This window comes from Myripristis murdjan, chromosome 11 (genome assembly GCF_902150065.1).
Source record: "Myripristis murdjan chromosome 11, fMyrMur1.1, whole genome shotgun sequence".
Classification (NCBI taxonomy): domain Eukaryota; kingdom Metazoa; phylum Chordata; class Actinopteri; order Holocentriformes; family Holocentridae; genus Myripristis; species Myripristis murdjan.
Window position 1 is genome coordinate 24,649,808 of NC_043990.1, and position 14,891 is coordinate 24,664,698.

The window sequence follows — 14,891 nt, forward strand, 5'->3', positions numbered from 1 at the left end:
AAAATTTTTTCAATGTATGCACCAACTGGAGCAATTACATACTCAATGAAATATATGTTTTTTCTGCCTCAAAGCTCATCAGTCCAGTAGGGGAGCAAGGGGCCTGTGCATCACCATGTCGGTCAGCCGGTCAGCACTTATTGTCAGAGTTCCACCTCTGACAATCTATTTGGTGGATCACCGTGAAATTTGGTGCCAATATTCATGTTGGCTTGAGGATGAAACCTGTCCATGTTGGTGACCCTATGGCCAGCGCTCTTGCAGCAGCAGCAAGCCCAATGGCACATCTTGACTCAGAATAATGCCTTTGTCATGGGTTGATCTGATTTTTGAAGTTAGGGTAAAAGCTATCAGCAGAGAAAATATTTTTTGTTTAAACTCTACATGTAAGTATATCAAGACATAATGTGACAAACCACTGTCGCTCTAGACTCACTGTCCATTACATTGTTGTCAGACATGAAAACAAATCTACCTCTAATCAAGAACAGCTTATTCCAATGAAATGTATGCTACCATAGTTACTTTATTTTTCATCAATATTACTTCAGTCAAGGCCAAGAAAAATGAATGGCAGTGAATCAGGGCTGCAGCAAGGGCACAGGGGCACTGATGTAGTTTGTACGCATTTACATGGGGTTAAGGCAACTGAAAAGTATACAATGCATGTTGTACTAAAGTAAAGTACCTCTTTGAAGCTGCAGCCCAGTGCTTGCCAAGCATTTTGACAGAGGTCCAAGGGGACAAAATAAAACACTGATGATGGGCACTGTTCCAGCTGAACGCTAGTGGGCATCACTAATCATTAAGGAACAAGCAGAGGAAAGATTTGTGAATATTATATCATCATGCTCATATGTTTCAAAAATTAATTTACTCCTTTGACCTAATGAAACTGCATCAAACCATATACAGAATATATTGCTCACTGGAAACATTGCTCTGCAGTATTTCAAATGGGTCAAAATGCTAAGTTTAATCTTTACAGTTTCAAACTGTCTCCTATAGTGAGACATTCCTAAAGGTTTCTGAAACTTGACATTTTATCTAAGAAGTGCTGCATGCTGGACTGGATGTACATCAAAAGACAGTGGAACGCAATGATTTCTGAGAAGTCGAAATGTTGTTCCAAGTCTCATTCTACCAAGAACACGTCTGCCAGTGAGCAAGGAGACATTAACATACTAAATCTTGGCATGCAGTTTGAAGCGGTGTTCTCTCCCACGCAAACAGAGTACAGCTCATATTGGGGCTGTCACACAGAAAGATAAAGCTGTGAGATCTTCTAGTTGAGTCAAATGCTGAGCACAGTCATGTAGTCCTGTTACACCAACTGTGTTTTCCAGTGCTTCACAGAGGGCCAGTAATTTATTTTCTCAAAAACTGAAACAGGAAATTGCATTCTATTGGATTACTCACTAAAACTGATTTCCAGTTCTCTTCAGATTACTTTGACTATAGAATATTAAGGTAGAGACCTCCAGTTAACTACTTCAGTGTCATTTTAAACAATGGCCAGCCAAACATGCAACTATAAGAAACGATCATTTCATGTTGTGTATACTCACCAATATTCACAATCAAAATTATGTTGAACACTTTTAAAAGCTTCACATCGTCTAATTTTTGTAGCTACTATTGACAAACTTCAGTGTGTGCGGGCTCTGGCGCAGACTTTGAGTCCTTCATGAACACTTTCCAAGTCTGCAATCCTAGACTTTGCTTGAATGGAATGCCCCGCAATCCATCCTGTTGTGACATTAAACTGGGACGGGAAATCCCGGTGTAAAGCTAAATGGGTTAGCAAATTGTGTCATTTCAGTCCAAAACTTCTTTCTGAGAAATAAGTGGTAGGGAATATCTTCTTGAATTTCAATGGCAGGAAAATTCCCATTATCTATTTTTGTCAAACAAGTGTTCCTTTCCTGGTTATTAGTTTATAAACATGACAAAGCTAATTTGATACAATTATGATATAAAACAAAACACTATATATAACGGATGGGAAGATAACCATATCCTATAGGTAACAGTTATTAACGACACCAAATACTTAATCAGCTACACAAAAAATTTTACACATATAACCAGAATTTCAGTAAGTATTGAAGAATATTTGTCTTTGCAACACAACCCTCAGGCTTACTGAGCTTAGCTTATTTCATATATTTGACCTACACTTGTAATGTTATGTTAGAAGGGATAAGTGTGTCAAGGACTCTTCAAACCCTTAAACATTAGGATTGGGCCTAGAAGTAAACCCCCTCCCAGGTTTAACAGCAAGAACATCCTAAAGATTCTTATTATCAAAGACTAACATAAGCAGAATGGAATCATCTTTTCAGAAATCGCACCCGGACACCTGGTGAAAATAAAATGCTGGATAGCTTTTATTACCACACACACTTTTTTTCTTCTTTGTAATCCAAACATATCCAAGTCACACAAAACAGTAACACCTCAAGGTACATCAGTGTAATTCACAACTCAAGCCCTGAACAAAACACAAAACTACAAACAGCTTGATGAAAAGGGACTGCTGTCTGAAAAAGACAGACAGGGGTGTCAAGGATCTATGTCAGTAAAGAGGGCTCGGTGTTCAAATGCTGTAATAAAAATGTTGAACTCAAGTCACAAGTGGGAACTGGTGCAATACCTCCAGCTGTATGGAAAAAAGGAGGCATCAATAGAAGATTGTACTGCACTGCTTCTTCAGCACCTTACACATCTCAGGGGCAAAACTGACTTTTTAGACAGAACTATGTAAACTAGTGTTGAACTGCACAAAAACTATCCACTGTCACAAAAAGCTGACCATAGAACTTACTAACACCTATACAATTAGCTGTGACAAATGGGATTTTTCACTTTGGTACTGCAAGACAATGAGCGGAAACAAAAGCGTAGATTCCAAAAACGGCTAACCCATATTGATATCAAAATGGACAAAGGATCAAAGCACAATGGGGCAGGGAAAAATGTAGTTGAGAGGAAAGGCAGGGCATGGATCCAGTTATTGCAGTTTGATACAGTACTTGAATGACAGGACAATAACCAGATTTTACAGTGTTGCAGAAAAAGCCATTTAGCCCTTTTTCTTTTGGGGACAACATTGCAGAAGGCATGGGTTTTGTTTGGAGAAAAGCTATTTTTTTCCACACTGTATTTGTATCACCAAGTGTGTTGTCAAGTATATCAGAGTGTAATTGGATTCAACTGGAAAAATCAATGACTCATGACAGGTGGGTGGGGGTAGTCTTTTATGGTGCCTCATTTCAAGAAATCACAAGAATGCCCACAGTTGAGTTAAGTTTCTCCAAAGTCCTCCAACCATCAACAGGCTGAAGTCCAGCACATCGTAACAGTCACAACCAGTCTCACCCTTCACGGTGTTATGTTACGACTGGGGGAAAACGGCATGGCTACTTTGGTTTCTATTTAAGTTAGTACCTTCAGGTGATGACCACAAGGCCTAACTTCCTGTGCAGGGATGGATGAGGCTAGTGTTAAAATGGCTTTCAAGTGGGTTTTCCATTTCAACATACATTAGCTGTTCAGTGCCGCATCATGGCTTGGATAGACATTTGCAGAAAATGGCACAGACCTGAATTAAAATCCAAGGTTTGAAGAAAAAGAAACTGAAGCTTATTTGTGCATTTGAAGTCTGAAATCATCGACATTTCTCTTGTGGACAAAATGGCAGCATAAACAAAAGAATAAATTAAAAAAAATCAAATTGCCCTTTGCTATTAATTCATGGATAAAAGCTAACCATTTACAAATTCCACCAATGAGGGAGGACTGGAGATTGGGATGGCAGGGTAATTTCAAAATCAATAAAATGTTGGAAGAACATCTATTTACACATTTCACTTTCTAGCATACTTACTGTATAGTTTTCCAAAACACCAAACAACTTGTAATGCTCACAATGGCTAATGTGAGCATTTATAATAATGTCTCCCTATATATCACTATGAAAAGCCCTTTCATCTTCTAAAAACTAGATGGACACTTGAAATGTCCATGCTCTTACATGTATCTACAGTTGTTCCCTCAGCTTCATAAATTCAACAGTATTACAGCAGGGCAAACCTTCTCGGGTTCTTGCACAGACCTATGGGAAAATGGGGCAAGGAATTGAACATGAGTGATGTGAGCTTTCTTACTGGTATCCAAGAAGTACTGCAGCAATATTCTGCACAAAACATTGCCAACAATAAAGGGACATGTGAAAAGCTGAAAAATCGGATCTGTCACACAGGAAATGAACCAATAGGGGAAGTCAACCAACTCTCAAGATACAACATTTCACTTGAAGCAAAAGTGACAAGGGCCCTGAGAAAAACTATGAAGCCTAAACTGGGTTCATACTGAGACTGAGTAATAACTGAACAAACTGACTTTGGTTGCAGAGGCAACACAAGCTAGGCAGGGTTCTCGGCCTATTCAGTGCAAGGACGTGTGAGACAAACTCTTGGTAAGGAGGCACACAATTTGATTCAATGTTCATATTCCTGAATGGCAGTATAATTAAGACAAAACCAAACATGAGCAATAATTCACTACTATTAATCACACAGTTGCAGTGTGCTCGACCATCCTCGCATACCGAATCTTTTCTCATCTCTAAAGTTATGCACAAGTTTAAACACTCAAGTGTCACAACAATGACTTTGGAGTATTTCACTAGGTGTGGAAGATCAAAATGCAGCTCCGAATCACAACTCCAGACGAGAATTATTAATCCTCGGGTTCCTCTGGATTGTGACAGGTCCGGCCCATGCCACTGTTGGGTTATGCACGAGTCCTGTGTTGGGACAGCGAGACTCGGACTCGGGATGTGCACGCTAGATCCCATGAGAACTTCTCCCAGACATGTTAATGGCTTGCAGCTAGGAAAGGAAGGGTTTGGTTTGACAACATGCCTGTCAGTGTAAGCCGAAAAGACAGGGCAGAAGCCATAAGATTTTCCTTAGTCGTTAGATGTAGAGGACATGGCTTTTACAACAGTGCTCCGATGAGCTGTTTTTAGGGTAACAACACTTCTTCCACACACCTGAGCATCGGAAAATCCAAGTTGGTTTCTCTAGGGTACGCAAACGCATATTCAAATAGACACTCCCATAGAGTCAAATTAGCGTTTTCTTTTCCTTTCATGTTCGCCCTTGATATCCTGTTTGTGCAAATACAGCCACTTCCTCCAAACGACTACCTCCCGAGTCCTACAGGGAGAGGACGGTTCAGATAAGGGGCATGTCTATGGGCAGTTGGTCGAGGTCGACGGAGGAGAAGAAGTCAGTGATGCCCTCGTCCTCGCCCAGGCTCAGGAGATAGTCCTCGCCTCCGAGAGAAAGGGGCAGAGGTTGGGTGAGGGTGACAAACGTCTGTTGGTCGTCGGAGGGCTGTTGGAGCGATGTAAGGGAAGTGGGAAGTGGGAAGACGGGGGTGACAGTAACTGGTGTTGAGCACTGCGTTAGCCCGGACAGTGGGCTGGAGGAACCGTTACTGCCAGGAAAGTGATTCGCACCGCCTGGAAAGAAAAGAGGGGCAGGGAAGGGAACGGAGAAGACAACAAGGGGAAAGAAAAGACGATCGATGTGGGCAGGAAAAGCCAATATAAGACTGAGACAAAGACCCAACACGGGTTGATATAAATCAGGTCAATACTGGCAATTTATACAAAAGCTTAAGGGTCGGTCACATCCAGGGAGATGGAAATGATTTTGATCGCACACTGTACAAACTGCCTAGACGGGCTGTAGCCCATGACCTAGACGGCCCCTAATGTAAGAATTTGTAAGATTTCACAAGTGTGCATGAACATGCTTTATCAATATTGTAAGTACAACCTGGGTTACATCATATCTATCTTCAAAACCCCACTAGTCGAACCCTCATTTTAACGTTTGAGAAATAGAACAACAAAAAGTATTGCTTCTCCGCCTGGTCAGTCTACATGTTTAGTCCTGTAAAGCAGTGAAGCAGTGAAGGGCCACTGAGATGCTATTAATGGAACAAGGTAAACAAATGTGAAATCAGGATGACACGCAGGTGTGTGTTGACATTCTAGTCATGTTTAATATAGTTCATTAATGAACAGTGCTTCAGCTGGCAATTTTACCTCCAACAACAAAAGCTGGAAGCGTATGCTCTCACATGTCTGAGCCTTGATGCAAAGATAGCTCTGAACCAACAGTTAGCTAATTTGAGTTTGGTCCCGACCTGGATCTGGGATTTCTGCCATCAGATGATTTAAGTTGTGTTTTTATATATGTATATATAAAAACACAAGCACTACACTGTTTATGTGCTGGAAATTAGATCTAACATCTAGAACCTGCTCATCAGCTGCTAAACAGATTGCATTCATGTGCCATTTTGTCAGAAAAATCAAACCTGGAAGACAAACGATAACAACTGCGGAGACTGCAGGTTCGCAAATTGATGAACTGTTTAGGAGCTTAGAGCTTTGTGCTGCACTGGATGCCTTATAAACTTTAATGCAACTCCAAGCAGGAACAACATATGAAAAGGATGTTTAATATCTGGGTAAATTAAGATATTATATTGACAGTGAATGTGGCATTTTCCTTAACAGCAGGAGCAAATTTCATGTGGTGGACACCTCATTCACAGAACTTCATTGTGTATGATTTTGTAGAATGCATTATAGTAAGTTATATGCTGTTTAGTATTGAACTTTATACTGCAGGGGGGATACAATAGTGCTGAGAGTGCAGCCTGTGAGCAGAACAATCATTCTGATGAATACCCCTTAATAGGTGATCATTTCTAATGAACAAAGCTACACTGATAAGTACAATATCACTGTGGGGCCCCTCTGAAACCCTTTAAAGTTCTTGTACGTAACTTTAAGAAACCACAGGTCTAGAAATTAGAATGAAATCGCACACACCTCTGACCTGCAATCAAAGCATACAAGTTCCATTTTCTTGTTTGAAAACACTGAACAAGAAAATCATGTTGGGATGATCTGACTGGTTACTACTTTGCATAAAAGCAAGGCCCAGTGATTCCAAACGGGCAGCAGTTTTGCCTTACAGCCACTCCCATTCACTTTGTTCAAGAACAACAACACAAAAGGACCAGTGATGACAAAAGTAGACTAGTCCAATACAAACTATGCTTCTAATTAATTTTTGATGCTGGCTGGCTGGAGCATTCCTTCTAATCCAATCCACTACAGTGACTAGGGTCATTATTAGTAAGCAGCAGTGTTGTGTGAGGACCTGGCCTGAAAGCAGCCACAGGGTCTTCACGCACAAGGCTCACCTTGGGATGAAACTCGGATGAAGGATGAGGAAGACGAGGGGTGGACCGAGCCATTTCCATTGGTGGACACGTGCAGGTGACTGCCGTTGATACCGTTGGCAACAGAACCGTTTGTGTCATCAGAGGGGATGGGGTCATCAGAACAGACAAAGACATCAATAGGCCCCTGGGTGCTGCTCAGGTGGACCTGGAGGCCCTGTTCAGAGGACAGATAGACACAGCACTCGTATTTTACAACCTCTTAATTCTCACTGCAATCCTCTACTCCAAGTTGGTTAAGAAGCTACTGCAGGATTTTAAATTAACCTCTACCTGGTAGCACTGGTGCTCCAAACCCCTAACACATTGCAAAAACTGAGGCCAAAACCATTTAAGAAGTACTGCCTTTAACTGAAAAATAGTCTGAGCAGCAAAAAAACTGGCAGTAAAGGTGTCTGTGAGAGGCACTCAACTCCTCTTCGCTGTATATCTGCCTGTGTGACAACTGAAAAACTGAAAAGAGTCAGCTCAGTCAGATTGTGTCAAGCACACAATGTTAAAAATATCGGCAAAATTTGGAGCATAGACACATCACTTTTGTTTTCATAACATTCAAGTTAGATAGGAGCCAGTTTTCTGTGGCCTGCAGCCGGTGCTTTTTGTAACCACAGTTCCTTGAGAGAAGGCCTCGGGAAGGAGATTTAATTTTTGCCAATTTAAAAAGATATCAGGTTTGCCTCGACAGGTTTCCATGCTCCTTCTTAAGGACAATTATTTATGGACAGCAAAATTTTATTTCTAAACCGAAAAGTTTCTATTGTTGCAGCATTTGCACACCAAACCAGTTGCAGTTTTGCAGAGACAACACATTTATAAGGCATTTGTTGAGCTCTATATAGAAAAGGCATACTTGTTTTCTCTGCCCTTGTTTATTTGACATCCTGTTTATTTTTGTATTGTAAATACTGTCACACATGTTTAGACTATGTGTACAAGACTGATTCACTTTTGGGATTGGATCTTATTTGAGATCATTTTTAAGAACACAATACAGTGTCCCATTACTGCAGTTTGTACAAAAGATCTTTTATATCAGATTTAGTAAAAATATTTTAAGAAAAAAAAATGGTGGAACTAACAAACGATAAGTTTGCTTTACCTCCTCTGGATGTGGAACCTCAAGTCTGGTCTCTGCTGGGGCTTTGATCACTATCACCGTCTGCTCTTTCAAGCTGGGGATCTTCTGGACATCGTCATACGTCAAATAGGCAAATGTGACATGGTCAAGGAGGAACACCCTTTTGTTACAAATCATTTTTGAGGAACAGCTATTGTATGTGGTTATCACACTATCCCCTGCCACCAAACAGCAGGCATTCAATGTCTGAGGCCAACTCAAATGGAAATAAAGGATATCTCTGACTGTGCCGGTCTGCATGCAGCTGGTGAACCTGACGCGTACAGCTCTGGATCAGCTCGTCCAGCTTCCTCTCCTCGTCGCTGAGATCCTGCAGCACTTGATCACTGTCCACATTCAGCTGACTGCCCCTGTGCACACACACACACATCCAAGGGGCAACAGAAGATTAACACCATACCAACGGCTTCACTCAAACACATATGTACGAGTGGAAGATTAGATTAGCTGAAACTTATGACCCCACTGGGCAAACTGGGTCATCGCAGCATTAAGGAACAAGATACAGAAAAGAATCAGACAAAAATAAAGTAGTGCACCTGCTGAACATGGTATAATACAGCAGGCAGAGACAGCATCTGGTCAGGTGGAACCAGCACTGCATGCGTACGCACGCATTAGTGTCTGTTTCCATTATGAGAAAACAAAAATACAGAGATGTGTTCAGCTGTGCAAATATGCTTTGCACCCTCTCCCTTCACCAGCTTTATACATACTGGATATAGGAAAACATGTGCGGAGCTTCAAGATGAGCAATGTTGGCCATAACCCAGCACATTTTAAAGATGGGTTGTGGGTGGTCCAATGGGCAAGATCATCTTCCATAAGCGACTGACCACTGAGCACTGTGTCATTGTAATATCATGGTTTAAACGCCCCGACCAAAAAAATGTTGTAATTCCAGTGTCTCTGCTATATATCATACAAATTCTTTACCACTGTCATATTGCATCCCATTCATGTATGCTGTAATTCATTCTGTACTGCAAGCTCTGTCGACAGACTTCGGCCATGCCCACTTACATCCACTGGATGTTATTCTTGGACTTCTTTTTGATGAGGTGCACCCCCTCCAGGACGTTGGTGATGTCGTAGAGGCGTCTCTTCTGGACATTGAGCTCCTGGGCGGCCAGGTTCAGGTCTACTACCCCGTCAGAGGAGCGGCCCAGCAGCTGCACGAACTTCTGGGTCAGCAGGCCAAGGGAGGTGTCGTATCGCGTCCTCTCCAGCGAAGGCTTGGGGGCTGCTGAATAGATGGGGATTTTAAATTACACAAAAATCCATTGAATTTTAAAACAGCCAATTCCTTGACAATTGCCCAGAATATTACATTTGAACTACACCAAAAATAAAACAGTCTAATTTAGAGATTGTGTATAACAGCAAAAATTTGCACTAGCCTGTTAGTTTAATCGTATTCACTTCAACTTCACCTTGTGGCCACGAGACGTCAGTGAATTAAAAGTTTAACATTTCCTTGAAAGAGGGGGGAAATTCCCAATCAATAATGGGAATACACAAGGAAATTGTATCCTGTTGGTTCTAAAAACGCTGCCAAGTTTCCCCAGTTTACCTTTCCAACCCTGTTCTCTGCTTTTAAAAAAAAAAAAAAAAAAAAAAAAAAAAACACCAAAAAACACCAAAAAAAAGTAACCCTTTGAGTACCAAAGGGTTCAGAGACTGCTGAGACATTCCTCATTCCTTTTCTTGCATCCCATTCTGCCCCTGAGAAATTCAAGTCTTTGCGGAAAAGACAGAAGAGGAGTAACAGCTACACTGGAGTCTAACATCACTTGTGGGTTCACAGTGCAGTTAGAGAAGTACAAACAAAAAGGAGACTCATGGCTGATAAAAAATAATTGGTAAGGGAACATGTGGACAGTCACCAAAAAGGTGTCCAAATGTGTCTAAATCTTAATTTGAAGTGCTGTAAAAATCACTGCAAGATCTCGCAAAACCTGGTGCAAAAACAAGACATAATCAATACAGGGCGAGCACTGAGGACCAAAGTTCCCTTTAAGATGACACTTTGGTGACCTGCATCTAATAATGTCTCACACTGACCAACTAATGCTGTGTCTAATCTGTTAGTACTTTGTCCACTTAACTTTAGTCCACATAAGCGGGTTCCTGGGTTTTAGCAGCAAGTGGCAGTAAATGCTGGGAATCTGCCATAACTCAAGATTTAGTGAATCCATGTCTCTGATTGAAGACTGACACTGCATTCACTTAAGTCCCCTTAAACTGGATAACAATAATCCTCTTAAAAAGAGAATACGGTGTAATTGAAGGGACAGTAAACCCAGTTTAAAAATGTGGATTTCTGTACTATCGTGAGCTTCATCATCCACTAAGATTTGAGAGCTCTTAAACAAAAGTCAAAAACTGTAATAAAATGGAGTTTTTTCTAAAGTAATCTTTACTTTGGGGGTTTGCAGTAGTAGAGATGATATGACAAAGTCCACACCTAACACCATCACAAGCCTATGCACAGCTCCATGCAGAGGATAAAAGCATGTTGCTGACCCTTGACTCTTCTGATTATTGTTACCTTGGTAAAAGAACCCTCAGTAAAATGGCAGATTTATAACCTGGATATGCACAAAATCAAAACACCATTTTTCGTAAGTCAGCAGTTGCAGGTATTCAAAACCTTTTGATGAGCAAGCTCTCAATCAAACAGGAAAGGGGGGGAATAGCAACTGACGTCACGCTCTCATTAATTGCCCCTAATCTTAAAGTAAAACTATTCTTCTCTGTTCACGTGTCACTGTAACCACGCCGTAATAGCCGACACTGGTGTGAGCATAAATAGCTCAGCATTGGAGAATGTGTCACAATGCGCCGATTGCTGAAACACCAGTGGTGTCAGAATTTTATTAATTTTGTGCTAATGAGGCATAGATAAAAACAGAAGTAATTATGTTCACATTATATAAAAACAGTCCGTTCTCGGACACATTAGTGGAGTTAAAAGTAATATTCTGGGATATTTCTTACCATGAATTTAGTGACATCTTGCAGTCTGCATAGTTTGGGATGTTTAAAAAAAAACACCAGCAGGATTCATGTAAAGGAGACGGACAACCTAGACCACTGGCACCAGTTTAAAAACACTACTGAGTATCCTCTAAGCAGACTAAAATAATAAAACTTAGTTCTCGTATGTGGTTCTCCATTGTCCTCGCTAATGGACACTTTTTTTTTAATCTTTTTTTTTTTTTTTTTTTATCTTCTACAATGTCCCAGTCCAGCCTCTAGTCAGACAATCTATCCTTTAGGACTCAGCTTTTTCAAATTTGACTTAGCTCTAACTTTAAGCCAATTTGTCACTGCTGGTCAGTTTCCATCAACAACATCAATGTAAAATTCCCAGTTGTGCTTACAAAGGCTTTCAAGAGGGAAATATTGAGCTCAAGTGTATTTTACACAAAAGTTTATTGCCAACGCCACCCAACTTGTGCTTTCATTTCATCAATGCGTAACATCAGTAAAGGCCGCAAATGAATTGAAACCAAATGGTGTTTACAATGTGCAGAGGAGGTCTGAGCTGGCTTTACTGCAGAGGGTTTGGATATGCACACATTGTTTTGACTTTGTGTTCAGTGCTCTAATGGACCACAATGAACACTAACCCCAACCATGACCAAAGTGGAACTAAGCGACTAAATAAAATAAAATAAAAAAAAAAAAACACAGCACAAAGCCTTACTCTTTGCTCCCCTTGGGGAGGGAGATGCTGCGGGCCTCTTGGCTTTGGAGGTCCTGCCAACATCCTGGAGGTACTGAGGGTCACCGACGTCCAGCTCCAGCCTTCTCTTCGTCTGAGACAAAGAGACACAGATAGGTCATTTTAAACAGTGACGTCAAGTTTCAAAAAATGATCTCACTTCAGTGAAATGGCTAACATGATAACACATGAATAAAATGTGGCTCACTGAATCCACAAGAGTCTCAGCTTTCCAGCCAAACCCAAATTATGCAACTCCAAAATTGTTTATGCCCCAGTCTGCACAAATACACCTTTTTGCAATAGGCCAAAATAACACATTTTTACTGTATGCTAAAACCCGCATGGTGTGTGTCCCAAACCGCATGGGATTAGAATAAGGTGGGCATGTCTGCAAAGGGGAGACCCATGTGTACCCAGAAAGCCCAATTGGATTCAGATACCTTGAGGTCAGAGGTCATGGGACCCCATCAAAAATGACCATGACAGTTTTTCCCTCCCCGAGATTTACCTAACTTTGGAGTATTTACTCCCCTTACCAACAACCTAGCATGACAATGGATTCCTTAGGTTGTCTAGTTTCATGATACCATATATTTGCTTTAAAAATCAATTCAGTAATTTAAAAAAAAAAGTTTAAAAAAGAGAAAATTAAAAAGGAAAAGAGAAGAATTGCAATACTTGAGTGAACTAGTTTTTTTCCCCAATGCTAATATCCACATGAGCAACTCTACCACCATTACCCACTTGTAGATCTTGTTGGGGTGCAGGTAAGTCTCCACTTTATGCTTCATATTACAGGATCATTCAGTTAATACAATAATTTTGTTTGCAATAATCTCCTTAAAGGCAATGCCTCACAGGGCAGCCATTTTGGGCAAGATCATCAACTTGATCCCTCCTGCATCCACTTGAATGACTTATGTTTCAAGTGATAAAGAGCAATGAAGATTATTCTTTAGAGAAACACTGAGTTTGTCTCATCCTGTGGAGCTGTTGCTGATTCACTGGCACTGAGGATTAACCTAGTGGGGGGACGGCACACAAGCCTCCTGTGTTTACTGGGAGCAGAGCCTCCCCATCCCCCCTCCTACAGTCATTCAACGCCTGATTCTCTGCCAATAAAAGTGCACATTCCCGTTTAAAGTCGCCTTCTTACCAGTGCGTCCCTTGAGTGACTGAGCAGTGAATGGATTTGATCGTCGTGTCAAACGTTAACCGATTTAAATGAGCATATTCCGAGCTGGCAGGAGAGGCGAGGCTTGAGGTCTCAACTTAAAACTGGTGTCAAGTTGCTGTTCATAGACAGGACACCGGAAGTTAAGCGGCATCGCCTTCAAAATAAATTCACGCCTTCTGCCCAGAAATGCAACTCCCTGAGGTGTTACTGACAGCTCATGCAGGAAAACTGGGTGCTGGCAGCTATACGTACAAACAAGCAAATAAAAATACGGTATAAACACATGCATTGATAGTAAACAGTGATCAAACGTTGGTAATCCCACACTATTCAACCACTATAACAGTCCCTACTCAAGGTGCTGAATATTTAAGATTGGATATGATTGTGAATTCCCATCAAGATGTACGTTTTGGGGTTTCAGCCTTAAATTTATAGGACATTATTTCACTAACATGTGCAAGTCATTACGCAGTTACAGTGTGGATTTCAGTTTCTATTTCAAGTACCATAACATTTTTAGCACAAAGATAAACACTGAGATAGCTACACAACATGTTGGCATTATGTAATTCTTGCAATTACATTAGCTCCACTTCAGGATTAGAATCCAATAGCAATGCCTTCAATTTCACAACATTTACTATTATTTTTAATGTATTGGTATTCCGTCACAACGCATTTGCTTTAATTTCCAAGGTAAATACCGCAGCTTCCGGTATGGTCCTGGGTAAACCTGGCCAACTTGACGCGGCTAACTGAAGTGACACTGCGAGTTAGCCCGAAGTGTTTCAAGCTGTAAAAGCAAAACTAATATCAAGGCATCATATCAAGTTGTTCATGTGACTAGTAAGGCGAGATATCATGTATAAGTAACTACCAATAAATATTTTAGCAAGCCTCCTTAACCGATAGCAGTGTTTGTCAAAACTAAGCTGTGGACTAACCACAACCCTAACGTGAGTCAAGTTGAGGCAGGTAACACAATGTTGACACTAAATTCAAGGAGAAAAACGAGGCATTTCACCAGGAGCTGAGTGGTAACCCGGCTGGCTTGTGACGGTCAAACTGCGGCGGAGTTAAGCTAGCAGCCAGTGTGGCTAATCCGCATCTCACTCCCCGCCTTGACCCAAACCATCACTGGCACTTTGCTAGCGACACGGTGTTCAATACTGAGCTGTACTGAGATGTTCAGTCTCAGATAGCACACTGTGGGGGCTTTGTGGCTCACCTGTGTCCGTGTGAGGTCAGGTCTCGTCCCCGTCCGTTTTACTGGCGGTCCGGTGGGGGTGGTGAACCGGGGAGAGTCGGAGTGTTCCGAGAAACTGACATTCACGGTTTGACCCGGACAGGATGAAGGGCTGAGGATGTGCACATACGCACCGGGAGGGCAGTGCTCCGATAAAGTCGACGGTGTCCCTGTTTTCTCATCAGAGGAGCTCTGGACCCCTGAAATGGTGACTCTTTCAACCCCCCTTCTCATCTTCTCCCCTTTGTCCCTCCGCTAA

The 14,891-nt window shown here is 41.4% G+C and overlaps 1 protein-coding gene across 2 annotated transcripts in view; it reads right to left on the reverse strand.

Moving 5' to 3' along the window:
• Positions 1-2,366: 2,366 nt before the first annotated feature.
• e2f3 (E2F transcription factor 3) overlaps positions 2,367-14,891 on the reverse strand; it is a 12,803-nt gene continuing 278 nt past the window's right edge. The window contains exons 1-7 of one of the 2 annotated variants that reach the window (XM_030064213.1): positions 14,615-14,891; positions 12,186-12,297; positions 9,497-9,716; positions 8,692-8,823; positions 8,435-8,549; positions 7,297-7,492; positions 2,367-5,533 (exon numbers count right to left, since the gene is read on the reverse strand). The exon at positions 14,615-14,891 is cut by the window's right edge and continues 278 nt beyond it. In XM_030064213.1, coding sequence (XP_029920073.1) covers positions 5,244-5,533; positions 7,297-7,492; positions 8,435-8,549; positions 8,692-8,823; positions 9,497-9,716; positions 12,186-12,297; positions 14,615-14,866 — 1,317 coding nt within the window. In that variant the 5' untranslated portion in view covers positions 14,867-14,891 and the 3' untranslated portion in view covers positions 2,367-5,243. Of the gene's footprint in view, positions 5,534-7,296; positions 7,493-8,434; positions 8,550-8,691; positions 8,824-9,496; positions 9,720-12,185; positions 12,298-14,614 lie in introns of both variants that reach the window. The other variant, XM_030064212.1, reaches the window with a different exon arrangement.